The sequence below is a fragment of the Sciurus vulgaris genome (assembly GCF_902686455.1).
Source record: "Sciurus vulgaris genome assembly, chromosome: 3".
NCBI lineage: Eukaryota > Metazoa > Chordata > Mammalia > Rodentia > Sciuridae > Sciurus > Sciurus vulgaris.
The window spans coordinates 845,860-860,283 of NC_136463.1; the positions used below are offsets into that span (position 1 = coordinate 845,860).

At 49.5% G+C, this 14,424-nt stretch overlaps 1 protein-coding gene across 1 annotated transcript in view; it reads left to right on the forward strand.

Annotated features, from left to right (window-relative positions):
* CCDC57 (coiled-coil domain containing 57) overlaps positions 1-14,424 on the forward strand; it is a 100,737-nt gene that overhangs the window by 23,975 nt on the left and 62,338 nt on the right. Inside the window, exons 8-10 of the mRNA XM_079131053.1 lie at positions 167-325; positions 2,262-2,424; positions 2,807-2,917. Of these exons, the coding sequence (XP_078987179.1) occupies positions 167-325; positions 2,262-2,424; positions 2,807-2,917 (433 nt within the window). The remainder of the gene's footprint in view (positions 1-166; positions 326-2,261; positions 2,425-2,806; positions 2,918-14,424) is intronic.

The following is a 14,424-nucleotide window of genomic DNA, read 5'->3' on the forward strand; positions in this document are numbered from 1 at the left end:
TGTCTGCCTGTATTCAGCAATACCTGGTGGCTGGGCTGGCTGGGCACTCCTGGGTAGACGTTCACCTGGATCCAAGTGGGGACGTGGGCTCTCTGATGTGCAGGAGTGCACGGGGCAGGGCGGGGGCGTGAGGTCAAGCACACTGATCCCCCGACCTTCTGTCCAGGCTCCGGGAAGATGCAGCTGCTCTCAAAGCCAGCTGGGATGCCCAGGTCACTCAGATGTCCAAGGAGGCCATTGCCAGAGACCTTCAGGTTCAGACACTGCGGGAGGAGGAAGTGAAGCTCAAAGCACATTTGGCCCGACGCCAGCAGGATGTGGCCAGGTAATGTCCCCGGGGCAGCCGTTTTTGTTGAGTGCCTGCTGCAGGCAGGAGCCATTCCAGGTCCCCAGGAGCCCAACTGCACAGACCAGTCCTGGCATCACCTTCTTTAAGAAAGGAGAAAACAGCATGGTGGTGAGGAGGGCAGCAGGGTATGCTAGGGACCCATGCAGGGGTCTGTCTCCTCTGCAGCAGGGCCGGGCAGGGCTGGAGCCCCAGGGTCCCACTGGCACCCTTCATGTCCTTGGTGTGGTGTTCAGTGTCCTGGTGGCCTCCCTCCAGTGTCACTAGCAGGTGCTCTGTCTCTGTAGCGTGTTAAGGTCAGTTTCGTTGAGAATACTTAGATGCGGTAAAAGTGCCCATTCTAACTGCACAGCTGCATGGCGTGTCACTAACATAGCACCCAGGCCCCTCAGCCCCATAGCTGTCTGCGGCCCCTGTGGTCGGCTTTCTGTCTGCACAGGAACAGCTCTGTTGGCATTCCAGGTCCTGGAGTCCACCGCACTGGGTTTGCATCTGACTTCTTTGGCTTAGCATCCTCTCCTGAGATGAGAGGGTGTTGCAGACATAGCGATGGCTCTGCCAGCGTGGGAGGTGTCAGGCCCAGGGGTGCTCTGCCAGCATGGGAGGTGTCTGTTGAGCGTGCAGCTGCTCACCTCACCTTCCTCCTGTGTTTCCCGTCCCTGGTAACTCGTGTCTGCCTACTCCGTCCAGGCACAGGACTACTCACTGTGGCTCTTGTCATGCTTCTGATACTCAGGAGGGTGAGCGTCGGCCCTGCTCCTCTGGACACCGAGGCCTCCATTTTCTCTTGATCAGCCTGGCTTGAGGGTTGTTGGTTTTATCCATCTTTGCTTTGGGGTTTTTATTTTCTCACTAGTTTTCTGTTTCCAGATTCATGACATTTGCTCTCTGCGTTTTCTTGTGTTTACTGGGCTTTGCTGTGTTCTCTGTGGATGCTGAGGGAGCAGTCCCTGCTGCAGGTTCCTCTGGAGCACAGCCTGGCTGCACCCATGGATTCTGACACTACGCGGTGGCTCTCGTTCTGTCCTTGTAGTTGGGGAATGTGTTGCCTCTATTTCCATCACTGGATTTCCAAGAGCCATTTTTTTCCTTCTTCTGGTTTGATTTTGGTGCGGATGAAGAACGTGCCCCGTGATTTACTTCCTCTATGCTTCTCTGCCTTGTGGCTTTGAAACATGTTCTGTCCCAGCAGCTGGCCTCTTGGAGAATGCCCTGTCCTTGTAGGCTCAGGCTGAAAACTGCACAGAGGCCATGTGGGGTTGGCATTCTGGTCTTCCATGTCCTTGTGGCCTCTGCTGGCCAGTGCTGAGAGAGGCTTGGAAATCTTCAGCTGTGACTGGATCCCCTTTCAGCCATGGCCTCAGCCATTTTCTTAAGTTCTTGGTCAAGTGCGTGCACTTAGCATCATCCTGGCTTCTTGACAGCTGGCCTTTTGCTGCTAGAACCAACCTGTGCATCCTAGTGGTGGTCTCTGCCCATCGCACGCTGCCTGGCACCCAGGCTGTGAGTCTGCTGCAGCGTCGCAGGGGCGGCAGGGCTCTGCCGTGCTGCTCCTTCTCCTGCCTGCCCTCCCAGGACCTGGGCAACTGAGCTTTGGGGTCTGTTGGAGTCACCCCTTCTCTTCCTGTATGTGGTGCTTGTTTCCTGAGTGTGACCACCCCTCAGTGTTGACTTTTCTCAGTGTTGGGTGATCTTTGACATCTGTTCATCATGTCGGCAGTCCACCAATGCCGTTTCTCCTGCATCTCCTGATGCTCCCCTGTGCCTGCAGGCGTGTGCCTGCCCCATCAGTGCATGCTGCCTGGAGACAGGAAGCACGGGCAGGGTGCCACAGAGCCCCTCCCGCAGCCCACCTTTGCTCTTCACGTGGAAGGTACCTCAGGAAATGTCAGTGTGGACACTGGATGTGCCACAGGTACAAGCAGGAACTGTCCCTGGCAGTGGAAAGGGAGAGGAGCCTGGAGCGCGAACAGGTGCAGCTGGACCTGGACTGGCAGCGCCGCTGCGAGAGCATCGAAAGGGACCAGATCCAGAGGTCAGAGGCCTTGGTCCAAGGTCTGACCGAGGCCCGAGGTCAGGTATGTGTGAGTGCTGCGCAGCACAGGCCTTCTCAGCAGGGTGGCTTCTCGAGGAGGTCACACACGTTGCTTGCAGGACGGGTTTGGCTCTTTAAATTCAAAACCTCATTGAGCAGTAATGAAACGTGGTCTGTGCTGCCAGCAGCCCCCTGAGCGTGCTGCTGTGTGCACTGGCCCAGCGTGGGTCTGGTGGTGCAAGGGTGGTCCTGCCTCCTGTGCAGCCTGCCTGGCAGGAAGTCTGCTGCCCACCTCTGCAGATGTGCGCTGGCCCTCAGGGCTTTTCTCACCTGCACCTGCTGTCTGCCTCTTAAGTGGAAGAGGGAGGCCGGTCTCAGGAACTTGGGCCAGCACTGCCCAACATCCACAGGAGATGTCTTCCCAGGTTGCTGCCAGACTCCAAGAGACGGAGCGGGCCCTGCGTGAGCAGGAGGCAGTGCTGAAGGCTGTGACCCTGGAGCGGGACCAGGCCGTGGAGGCGCTGCGGACACAGGAGGTGCGGTGAGCACACTTCCTCCCTGAGCTTCCTGCTCAACAGATAGGGCGGAACGGCTCCCAGTGGCCCAGAACCACATTAGGCCTTTCAGTCCTATCCCTTCAGTGACCAGCTGCGCAAAATCGACTGAGTCTGGAACCTTGGAGAGCTAAAGTGGAGTCCGCAAGTGGCAGAGGTGGGTGGGTCACAAGCTGCTCTGCAATTCAGCCAGACCCTGTCTCAGAGTACAGTACAGCACTTGCTGGTATGTACAAGCTGGTAGACCAATTCCCAGCGCTGAAAAAAGGACTTAAAATAGATAATACAATATTCAAACTCTTCTTTGTATTTTTAGCTTTTTTTTTTTTTTTTTGGTGCTGGGATTGAACCCAGGGGTACTCTACCACTGAGTGACACCCCCAGCCCCCTTTTTCTTTTAATTTTAAGACAGAGTCTTGCCAGGTTGCTGAGGCTGGTCTTAAACTTGCCATTCTCCTGCCTCAGCCTCCCGGTCACTGGGATCACAGGTGTGGCTAGCTCTGTATCTTTAGCATTTGAAAGCACCAAAAGCCCCAAATGTAAATGCAACTTGAGGCTGGAGATAAAACTCAGTAATAGATTACAGACTTAGCATGAGGAAAACCCTGGGTTCTATCCCCAGTGCTGAACAAGAACAAAATCACAAATATGACTTGACACTGGATGTTGATGGAGAATTATTATTATTATGGTCTTTTCCTCAAAACCATATAGTGGTTCATTTCATGCCATGTTGTCCTTAAAGCTTCTGGTTTTGATGGATGGTGATGATAGTGATCAGTAGCTGTTAAGTACTGAGCCTGTGCCACTGTGGTCACCTTCTGTGTGCCATCTGCTTCATCCTGCTCGGGAGGTAGCCTGAGGAACCTGCCTGAGCTGCCACAGCTGTTGGGCAAGCTGGGTCCTGTGGCTGTGAGCAAGGGGCTGCGAGTGAGGAGTGCCAGTGGCCTGCGGAATGGCCCTGATGGCTCCCCACTGTCTTTGTCAGTGTGCTGTGTTCACAGGTGACGAAAGAGTAGGGAGCCTGCCAGGCGAGTACCCTTCCCCCTCCACTTAGCAAGACGTGGAGCATCGCCATCAGCCAGAGCCCCCTGCCCTTCTGCGACCCCTCCACACCCCCTGGAGCTTGCCTTCACCCTCAGGCTCTTGCCCCCCCACCTGAGCAGCCTGTAGATCAGGGCTGCTTCCTGCCCTGAGTGCTGAGCCCGTGCAGGAGGCCGGAATGCCTGCTGGGCCCTGCCCCCTCTTGCGTGGGAGTTGTCTGGACACAGGAGAGTGACCTTTGTGTGGATGCTTATTGTCTCGTCCAGCGAGTACAATGAAGACTCGGCTCTCAAATGAAGTTTTAAGGTCTTTATTTTTATGGGAGAGCTTCTGAGCCGAGTGCCTGGTTCTTCCTCCTCCTCCACCGCCGCCATCTTCTTCTTCTTCTCTTGTCGTGCAGCTCTCTCTCTCTCCTTCTCTTGTCGTGCAGTTTTCTCTCTCCTTCTTTTCTCTCGTGCAGCTGTCACTTCTCTCTTCTTCCTCTCTCGTCGCGCCGCGGCCGCCTCTCCTCTTTTCTCGTCCCACAGCTGCTGTCTGCCCTCCTTGCCTTGCTTGCTCTGCCTTGCTTGCTCCCACCGCCGCGCAAAATACGCAGCTTAATGGGTCAGGCGTTTGGCTCGTGGAGACTCAATGGTGGGTAATGAGGACCTGTACTGATCACGAGCTAAGCACGGACGCGGAGGAGATCAGTCAGCCAATAGAAAGCACTTGCAGCTGGGCTTCTCCAGCTTAGGTTGCATAACAGCAGAACATATTCTTACCCATCGTTGGTATCTCACCCATCTTGGGATGAGGACCTGTCTTAGGTTGATATATGTCTCTGTTTGCTTACCCATCATTGGCTACCGACCCAGCATATTTAGCCACACTTGGGGAGATGTGCCAGTTTTAAGCGCCATAAGTGCCATTTTGATGGTCTGACATTCTCCCTGTTGTTGGTATCTTACGTGCATAAGGCATCAGATCATTAGTCCAAACCCAGTACCATAAGTATTCCAAGAGCCATGATGTCTGCCCATGTTTCAGTCTCTAATCCTAATTGAGTGGTAAGGTTATCAGGAGTATAAGATCAGTTATGCCAGCCTTTAAATGGGCATTGATAACCTTTTGTGTTTGTAAAGCTGAGGCGGCTCTTTCAGCTATATTATTGACAGCTTGGGCTATTGGTATGGTAGTAGCTAATGCTGTCGCTGCTACCGCAGCTGCAGCAGCAGACACAGCCACCGCTGTAACCACTGCTGCTGTAATGCCGAAGTCTCTTTTGTTTCTAGACAAAATCATAGGCAGCTCTTCATCAGTTATGGAGACTGGTAACTGCAACAGAAAACTGGGAGGCATTCCAACATTGTGAAAGGAAACAAGTTACGTTAGCATCAGAACAATTTAGGATGGTAGTACTATGGTTAGTTAATAGAAACATGAAAGGGGGTGACACACAAACTGGAATGGGAGGAAAGGTTATGCTTCCATTACAGGTAAGAGACTGAGTAGCAGATAGGAAAGAAGAATTGTCCCAATTAGAGGAGTTCCACTGGCACAATTTATGTTCCACTCCCAGAAGGCTGAAAAATGACTGTATATTAGTATATCCTTTTGTGTTAGAAAGCAGAAGCCAGTTATCATAAGGATTGACACGTTTCATTCCTAACTGAACATCATCCTGGTAAAGAAAAAGATGAGCATTAAAAGAACGGTCTGTGAATCAAAGAGAACTGCAGGCAATCCTGTCGAGGCATTGGTACTAAAAATAGGTGGAAGAATAGAAGAGGTATTGGTTAATGGGAAGGGATGATGACGTCTTAGATGCGGGTCTTGTTAATCTCTCTGGGACCCAGACTGGTGTTTTTTCACCCTTGGGAAAACACATATAGAGCCTCGACTCCGGAATAACACTGGATCTGGGCCTCTCCACTGTCCATTGAGTACATCCTTCCATTGTACAAGGACCTTTGGAGACGCTGTAGGATTTTCGTGTCTATCTGCGGCTGTTTTTCCATCTTTGTCCAAATTTAGAAAATTTAAAGTAAACAATGCTATGTTTAGTTTATCTTTAGGAGACCTGTATGTGTCTCCTATTCCCCCTTTTTGTTTATTTAAAACAGCCTTTAGTGTTTGATTGGCTCTTTCAATGATTCCTTGTCCCATAGGATTGTATGGAATTCCAGTGGAATGGGAAATATCAAAGGTACTTAAGAAATTTTTAAATGATGCAGAAATATATGCAGGCCCATTGTCTGTCTTATATTGTTTAGGCTTTCCCCAAGTCACAAAGGCCTGTAAGCAATGTGATATTACGTCTTTTATTTTTTCTCCACTATGTAATGAAGCAAATATAACCCCTGAGTAGGTATCAATAGTTACATGAACAAATTTGAGATTTCCAAACTCTGGAATATGTGTTACATCCATCTGCCATAGATGGTTGGGCAATAGGCCTTTTGGATTAATGCTATTATTAGGTGAATTTATGTATGTTACACAATTATTACAGTTTTTTACAATGGTTCAGGCTTGTTCTTTGGTTATATTGAATTTTATTTGTAAGGTTTTAGAATTTACATGAAATTTACTATGGAAGTTTTGTGCTTCTTCTATTATAGAAAAACATGAGGATCCCTTGTGGCTAGATCAGCTATATTATTGCCCTGTGTTAATGGACCTGGAAAGTCTGTGTGAGCTCTTAAATGTCCTATGTAGAATGGCTCTGTTCTACTCCAAATGAGTTTTTGTAATGCTAAGAGTATGTTGGATATGGTGGAATTTTTGTTGATTAGACAGGCATCTTCCAGTTGTTGAACTGCATTAACAGCGTAATGGCTATCTGACAGAATATTTACAGGAACTTTATGAAAATCTTTTAATGTTTGTTCTATTGTTAATAATTCTATTTGCTGTGCAGAAGCCTTTGGAAAAAGAAATGTTTGTACCTTGTCTTTATGAAAATATGCTCCAGTACCATTATTGGAACCATCGGTAAACACTACCACTGCTTGTCTTATAGGTTCCCTTTTTGTAATTTTTATTTGAATCACAGGATTTCTTAGATAAAATTGTATATATGGATGTTTTGGATAATGATTGTCAAATTAGGCAGCAATTGTGAACATAAGAATTGCCCAATCATTGTTATTATTGCTTAAGTAAGAAATTTGTTCTGAATTATATGGGGTTATTATCTTGTCTGGAGTTTTTCCAAATACTATGATGGCTGATTTTAATGCCTTGAATATTATTTGTGCCATTGCTTCAGGATAAGAAACTATTGTTTTTCCTGGAGAGTAGGGTAAATGTATCCACATTAAAGGTCCTTGTTGCCAGAGGACTCCTGTAGGGACTAAATTATTTGGAAGTACTATGAGTGATAGAGATGCTGACAGATCTATACGATCAACCTGTGCCTCGTCTAGTCTTTTTTGTACTACATCTAGGGTTTTTCTGGCTTCCTCTGTAAGTTTTCTGGGTGAAGAAGGATGAGCATCTCCCTTTAAGATATTAAATAATGGTCCTAAATCTTGAGTAGTTAATCTAAGGTAAGGCCTTATCCAATTAATATCATCTAATAACCTTTGAAAATCATTTAAGGTATTAAGATGGTCAAGTCTAAGAGAAGTTTTTAGGGGTGTAATGATTGTGCTGTTTATTTTAGCACCTAAAAATTCTTGAACTTGTTGTCTTTGTATCTTTTCAGGTGCTATAATAAGTCCTCTTGTCTTTAAATGACTAATTAGATCAGTAAATACCTTATCTAGTATTGTTTGTTCTGGGTGGCAAATTAATACATCATCCATATAATGGTATATAATTATATCTGGGTACTTACTTCTGATTGGTATTAAAGCACTATTTACGTAAATTTGACATATGGTTGGACTATTGGCCATCCCTTGGGGTAGGACTTTCCATTCATATCTGGCATCAGGCTGTCCATGATTAATGGAGGGGACCGTAAAAGCAAACTTTTGTATGTCGTCTGGGTGGAGAGGAATAGAGAAAAAACAATCCTTTATATCTAATATTATTGATTTCCAGTCCTTTGGTAATGCTGATAAGACTGGTAGGCCCGACTGAATTGGCCCCATGGATTGCATTATGGCATTGATGGCTCTTAGGTCATGTAATAATCTCCATTTACCTGATTTCTTTTTTATAACACATATGGGGGTATTCCAAGGTGATGTGGAGGGCCTTATATGCCCTACCTCTAATTGTTCTTGTACTAATTCCTGGGCCGCTTTAAGTTTTTCTGTATTTAGGGGACACTGAGGGACCCAGATTGGTTTTTCTATATTCCATTTTATTTTAATTATTTCATCAGTGGCCCCGAGGAAAAACCCAATCCCTGTCTATCACCTTTTTGTTTAATTGATATTGGTTCCGTTACGCCTTGTTCATTGATTCCTAAGCCCTTTCCCCACTTGTGCCCTTGTTTTTTCATTATGTTTTGTGCTTGTTCACTGTATATTCCTTCTGTGGTTATTTTCATCCCCATTTGATTTAAAATATCTCTACCCCATAATGTCACTGGGATTTGTTCTAAGACATATGGTTGGAAAAGTCCTTCTTGACCTTCTGGGCTGTTCCATTGTAGCCACATGGAGCTCTTTTTTGGTTCTGTGGCAATACCTAATCCTCTCAATGTTTGATTTGCCTTTTGTGTGGGCCAATCCTTTGGCCAGTCTTTTTCTGCTATGATACTTGTATCTGCTCCTGTGTCTAACAATCCATTTATAATTTTTCCTTTTACAATTAATTCTAACATAGGTCTGTTTTTTAGTTCCATAGTAAGGCAGGCCAAATCAATACCTGTAGATCCCATACCCTTATCTCCCCTAAAACGTTGTTGTGACGGGAATGAGCCATGAAGACTAGGTAGTATACAAAGCTGAGCTACTTGGTCTCCCGGAGAAATGGAAATAATGCCCTGAGGTGATGAAGCAAGCACTTTAATTTCTCCTGTATAATCTTGATCTATGACTCCTGGAACTATCATTAATCCTTTGAGTGCACTGGAGCTTCTGCCTAATAATAGCCCCATGGTGTTCTCATGTAGGGGACCCTTAAAGTCAGCAGGTATGACTTGTACTCCCATTTCTGGCGTTAGTATTGCTCTGGTGGTAGAACAGAGGTCCAGTCCTGCACTTCCTCGTGTCGCTCTCCTTGGTCTGTCACTGGATAATGTGTCCTGGCCACTTTTTGAATCACCCCATACATTTGTGCCGGGCCCTGGGTTGTGGGCCCCGTCCCTCGTTTTTGAACTTCCACGAGGAAGGATAGGGTTACCATCTACATTTATCATAGATCTACATTCACTAGCCCAGTGATATCCCTTTCTACATCTTGGGCAGATTCCACGTTTAGGCCTTCTCTGGGGTCTGTCTTGCTGTTTTAACTGGGGACATTGTTTTCTAAACTGTCCTTGTTGTTTACAGTGGAAACATGATCCTGGGGGTCCTCCTCTCTCAAAGTTTAGCCCTTGCATTTCTTGTGTTCTTTTTTCCTGTTCCTCTTTTTTCTCCTCTAAAATGTCTTCTCCTTTTTCTAGCATATCTTTAAACGTTGGCCTTGGGTTAATTAGACACCTGCAAATCAATTTTCTAATTGCACTCGTGCCCACCGGCAATGGTTCGACTCTCTCCCTCTTTCTTAGATCCTCTCCTAAGTGATCCCACTGTGGTATGTTTAAGAGTCCCTCATCTAAAAACCATGGCGCAGCTTCCTCTATCGTTCTGAGGAAAAGTCTCGCAGTCTTTGTTTTTAGAGGTGTTCCATTTGCTTTTAATAAGTCTCTAAGCGGACCCTCCATTCTGATCCCCATTTTCTAAAGCTTTAAATGCTACCCATACTACAATGCTAAGTCACACTAAAACAACTAAAAACAGTAGCGCTCTGCAACAATACAATACAACCAAAGACATGAGCTCCTGACAAACAACAAGCACACAAAATCTTAATACCTGGCCAGTCCACTGGGGGTTGCTTTACCCAGTTCCCTGTACCTGGTCCCTCTTCGACCCAGCTCCCTGTATACTGCTTTAACCTTTCTTAACTTATTTTACTAGACTTGTTTAGTTTTAACAGCTGTTTTACCTGGATATTACTTACCTCTTTTGTGGTGGTGCGAGGGGTCCCGGGTTTCGGCACCACTTGCCTCGTCCAGCGAGTACAATGAAGACTCGGCTCTCAAATGAAGTTTTAAGGTCTTTATTTTTATGGGAGAGCTTCTGAGCCGAGTGCCTGGTTCTTCCTCCTCCTCCACCGCCGCTGTCTTCTTTTTCTTCTTCTCTTGTCGTGCAGCTCTCTCTCTCCTTCTCTTGTCGTGCAGTTTTCTCTCTCCTTCTTTTCTCTCGTGCAGCTGCCACTTCTCTCTTCTTCCTCTCTCGTCCCGCCGCGGCCGCCTCTCCTCTTTTCTCGTCCCGCAGCTGCTCCTGCCCTCCTTGCCTTCCTTGCTCTGCCTTGCTTGCTCCCACCGCCGCGCAAAATATGCAGCTTTATGGGATATAACAGCCAATCACCTTAATGGGTCAGGCGTTTGGCTCGTGGAGACTTAATGGTGGGTAATGAGGACCTGTACTGATCACGAGCTAAGCACGGACGCAGAGGAGATCAGTCAGCCAATAGAAAGCACTTGCAGCTGGGCTTCTCGGTGCCATAGGGCGAGGCCAGCCACCACTGCGGGCCCTACAGGGCAGCGGCCTCCAACACTTATGGGATGAGCACCTGGCCAGGGAGGCTCCTTAGGCCCCCTCAGGACCAGGGAGCCCAAGGCCCAGAGGGGATGGCCGCCAGGCCCCCCACCACACCAGCACTGGCCCCAGGTCCCTCTGAACCCATCTTTAAGATCTGCAGTGACATGCCCTGTCCAGCTGATTCCACTGGCTCATGCTTCTGATCTTGGAACGTGCAGTGTGTGGTCCTCTGAGTACAACCTGAGCCAATAGAACAGCGTTTTCTCTTGCAGGGACCTCCTTGGTAGTCTGCAGCCACCTGCAGCCCAAAGCTAACCCTGGGATGCCTGCTAGCAAAGCTGTGTCTCCCAAAACACAGGTCCAGTCTCCACCCAGAACCCAGTACAGCCTCATCGGAGAGCTGGTGCTGTAGATGCACTTAGATGAGGTTACACTGGATGAGGGCGGGCCTGTGCCAGCACCTGCCATCCACATGAGAAGAGAGGATACAGATGCCGCAAGTGGTGACTGAGGTGGGGATTAGAGTGGCCAGAGATTAGATGCCCTCTGCACAAGGTTCAGCCTGGGCCAGCTCTCATGGTGGGAACTGGTTTGGGAACAAGGCTCAGCAGCCATCTTAACCTGTGTCCACTAGAGGGCGAGGCTGCACTTAGCCTGACCCTTCTCAGAATATGTTGAGCACTAATGTCCCCTGAGGGACAGCTGCCTAGGGTAACAGAGGCACTGACATCTTTGGAGGACTTTGCTGGGGGGGGCCTAGGCCTACCTCCTGGGTCTGCCCTCCCGCTGCTGCCTACCGTCAGCCAGGGAAAGCCAAGTGCAGGCAGGAGCCCTGCACTGGTCCTCTGGCAAGGCAGCCCTGTGGGCCCTGGCCTCCTGCCTCTCGGCTGGTGCTTGCCTGTGGCTGGCAAGGTGGTGGCAAGCTTAGCAGCCGAAGACAGGGCCAGACTGGCCTCTTTCCTCCCTGCGAGCAGATGCAGTCCCCGGACTTAGCCCGTCAGGTTCCCAGGAGAGCATGTGGAACACATGCCTGGGCTCCTGGGACCTCCTGGGCAGGAGCCGGGGTGAGCTCGCCAGACCTGACACCACAGTCAGGCTCAGCCCTTCCCAAGTTACCAGGCGCATATGTGGGGGACGCCTGGCCAGTATTGCCCAAGGTCCTCTCACCCCACGGGTCTGGGGGTGGTGGCAACAGTTTGTGCCTCACTGCCGTGGGGAGGAAGCCGAGGCTTTAGTTTTTATGTGTTCTCTGCTCCAGGCTGACAGTCAGACAAAGGAGCTGTGCCCTAGTGCTAGCTGGGCTGGTCGGGAAACCTGTCCATGGCTGGGTTTTAGTTGAATGAGCTGAGACCTGGAAGTGGACTGGGATTCAGGAACAGTCTGCACCGTCCACCTGTGAAGTGCACCCTCATCCTCGGACCAAGGGCCCAACTGAGGTCCCACAGCTGCACTTCTGCCCTGTCTGACACCAGCTTGCAGTGCAGAGTTTGGGGATGAGGTACACTGTCCACCTTTACTTACTGTCCAGGGCAGGCTTCTGGTTCAGAGGCATCACCAAGGGCTCCTAGGAGGGAGAGGATGTCACCAGCCTGAGACCAGAGTAGGTTCCCAGTTACTGGAGTCAAGGCCACAGTTGGGGACCTGAGAGGTCCCTACAGATGAGGCCCAGCCACTGACCACAAAGGAACCAAGCAGAAAACTGGGGACAGAGGATGGAGTCTGTTCTGTGTGGCCGCACGGGGAGGACAGGTCTGAGGCTGTCCTCTGGCCACCAGCCTGGCTTCAGGGCTCTACAGGGAAGGCACAGGAGAGAGTCGGGGGCATGACAGGCAGCCTTGGTTGAGGACCTGGCTGGTGGTCACCTGGTGCTGGCCGTGCAGAGTCATGGTGTGAGGACATTGCTGCTGCTGCCTCTGGGGGGTGGTGCTGGTTTCCATGGCGGGGGGTTATCTGTCAGACCTGTGGTCCTGGAATTCAGGAGGAAGTCAGCAGGTCAGAGAGGCAGGGGGCTTGGAAGGGCAGCGGGGGTCCTGCTGCACTCCCAGCTGACTTGACGTGGATCCTCATAAGTTCCCAGGCTGGTCTTGATCCTCCCGCCTCAGCTTCCAAGCTGCTGGGAGTATAGGGCTCACCATCATGCCTGGTTATTCCCCATCCCTTGTTAAATTTCTACTTTAAGACAGGGTCTTGCTAAGTTGCTGAGGCCAGCCTCAAACTCGTTATCCTGCTGCCTCAGCCTCCCAAGCAGCCACGATCACAGGCCACTGTGCCACTTCACTTGGCAGGTTTGGAACAGTTTTGACCCTTTTGTGAGACATTTGTTCTGGCCTCCCTTGTATTTTGGGCCTCTGGCCTCAGGCTGCTTCATGTCACCCGCAGGCCTCTAGAAGCTCCGCTCCCTCTTTGCTTTTGTGCTTTCTTCCCCTTTGACTTGACTTTGGATGCCTTCTCCTGCTATGCATTCGTGGTAGTTTCTCCCCTGTGCTTTCAAGTCTGCTCTTCCCTCCACATCATCAGAGAATGGTTCATTGTGCTAAAGTGTCCAGAAAACCCACATCTTCGCCATTCCTCAGAGCACGGCTCTGTGGCACAGAGCGCAGGCACAGTGGCGCGGCTGCCGCAGGGCCATCCCAGGACTGGCGTTCCCGCCCTTGGGACACTGACTCGGCCCCTCAGCTCTCCGCACCCACCCTCTACTGCCCTCTCTGTGATCCGACTGCCTGAGGGACCCAACCACTGCACAGATTCTCAAGGTAGGGAGGGTCCTTGAAGCCTAGAAGGAGAGGTGGGGGCCCATAGGGAGCAGAGAACCATGGTCTCTCCTCTCTCCCTTCTAGCCCTTCTCTCTGCTGGGGACCCAACCCAGGGCCTTGTGCAGGCTAGGCCAGCGCTTCACCACAGAGCCACACCCCGTACTGGGGTTCAACCAGGACACTTGCCTCTGAGCTGTGTCCCCAACCCTCCTTGGTGGTTATTTATCGGTATCTCATCATTTTAATGTTCTGTCGGTGCATTGCAGTCGTGCATACAGGGTTCGTATTGGCTCACTCGGACTTTGCCCCTTTCAGGCCCCGGGGCTTCTGCTTCCCCTCTGGCTCTCTACCCTGCGGACCTCCCTTCTGTGTTCATGAGACCCCTTTTTAAATTTCCTTATCTCTGTCTAGCTTCCCCATATGAGAAAAAACATTCAACCTGTGACATTCTGAGTCTGCTTATTTCCTTTAGCTCTCCAGTTCCATCTGTTTACCAACAAATGCCACTGTCACCCTCTCTATGACTGAGCAGACTCCGGTGTGTGTACACACCACACTTCTTTATCCATTCTTCTGTTGGTGAGCACTGGGGCTGGTCCATAACTTGGCTGTTGTGGATGGTGCTGCCCTTGACATTGTGCTGGACACTGTAGCATGCTGATTTTGGTTCTTTTGGATGGTATCAAGGAGTGGGATAGCTGGTGGTTCCGCTCCTAGTATTTTGAGGATTTTCCGTACTACTTTCCAAAGGTATACAAATTTGGAGTCCCACCAACAACGTAAGACTGTACCTTTTCCACCACATCCTTGCCAGCGTTTTTATTTTTATTTATTTATTGGTACCAGGGATTGAACTCAGGAGTGCTTCACCACTGAGATACATCCCCAGCCCTTATTAAATTATTTTTTAAAAACCTTTTTAGTTGTAGATGGACACAATACCTGTATTTCTGTGTGGTGCTAAGGATTGAACCCTCTGCCTCATCCATGTGAGGCAAGCGCTACA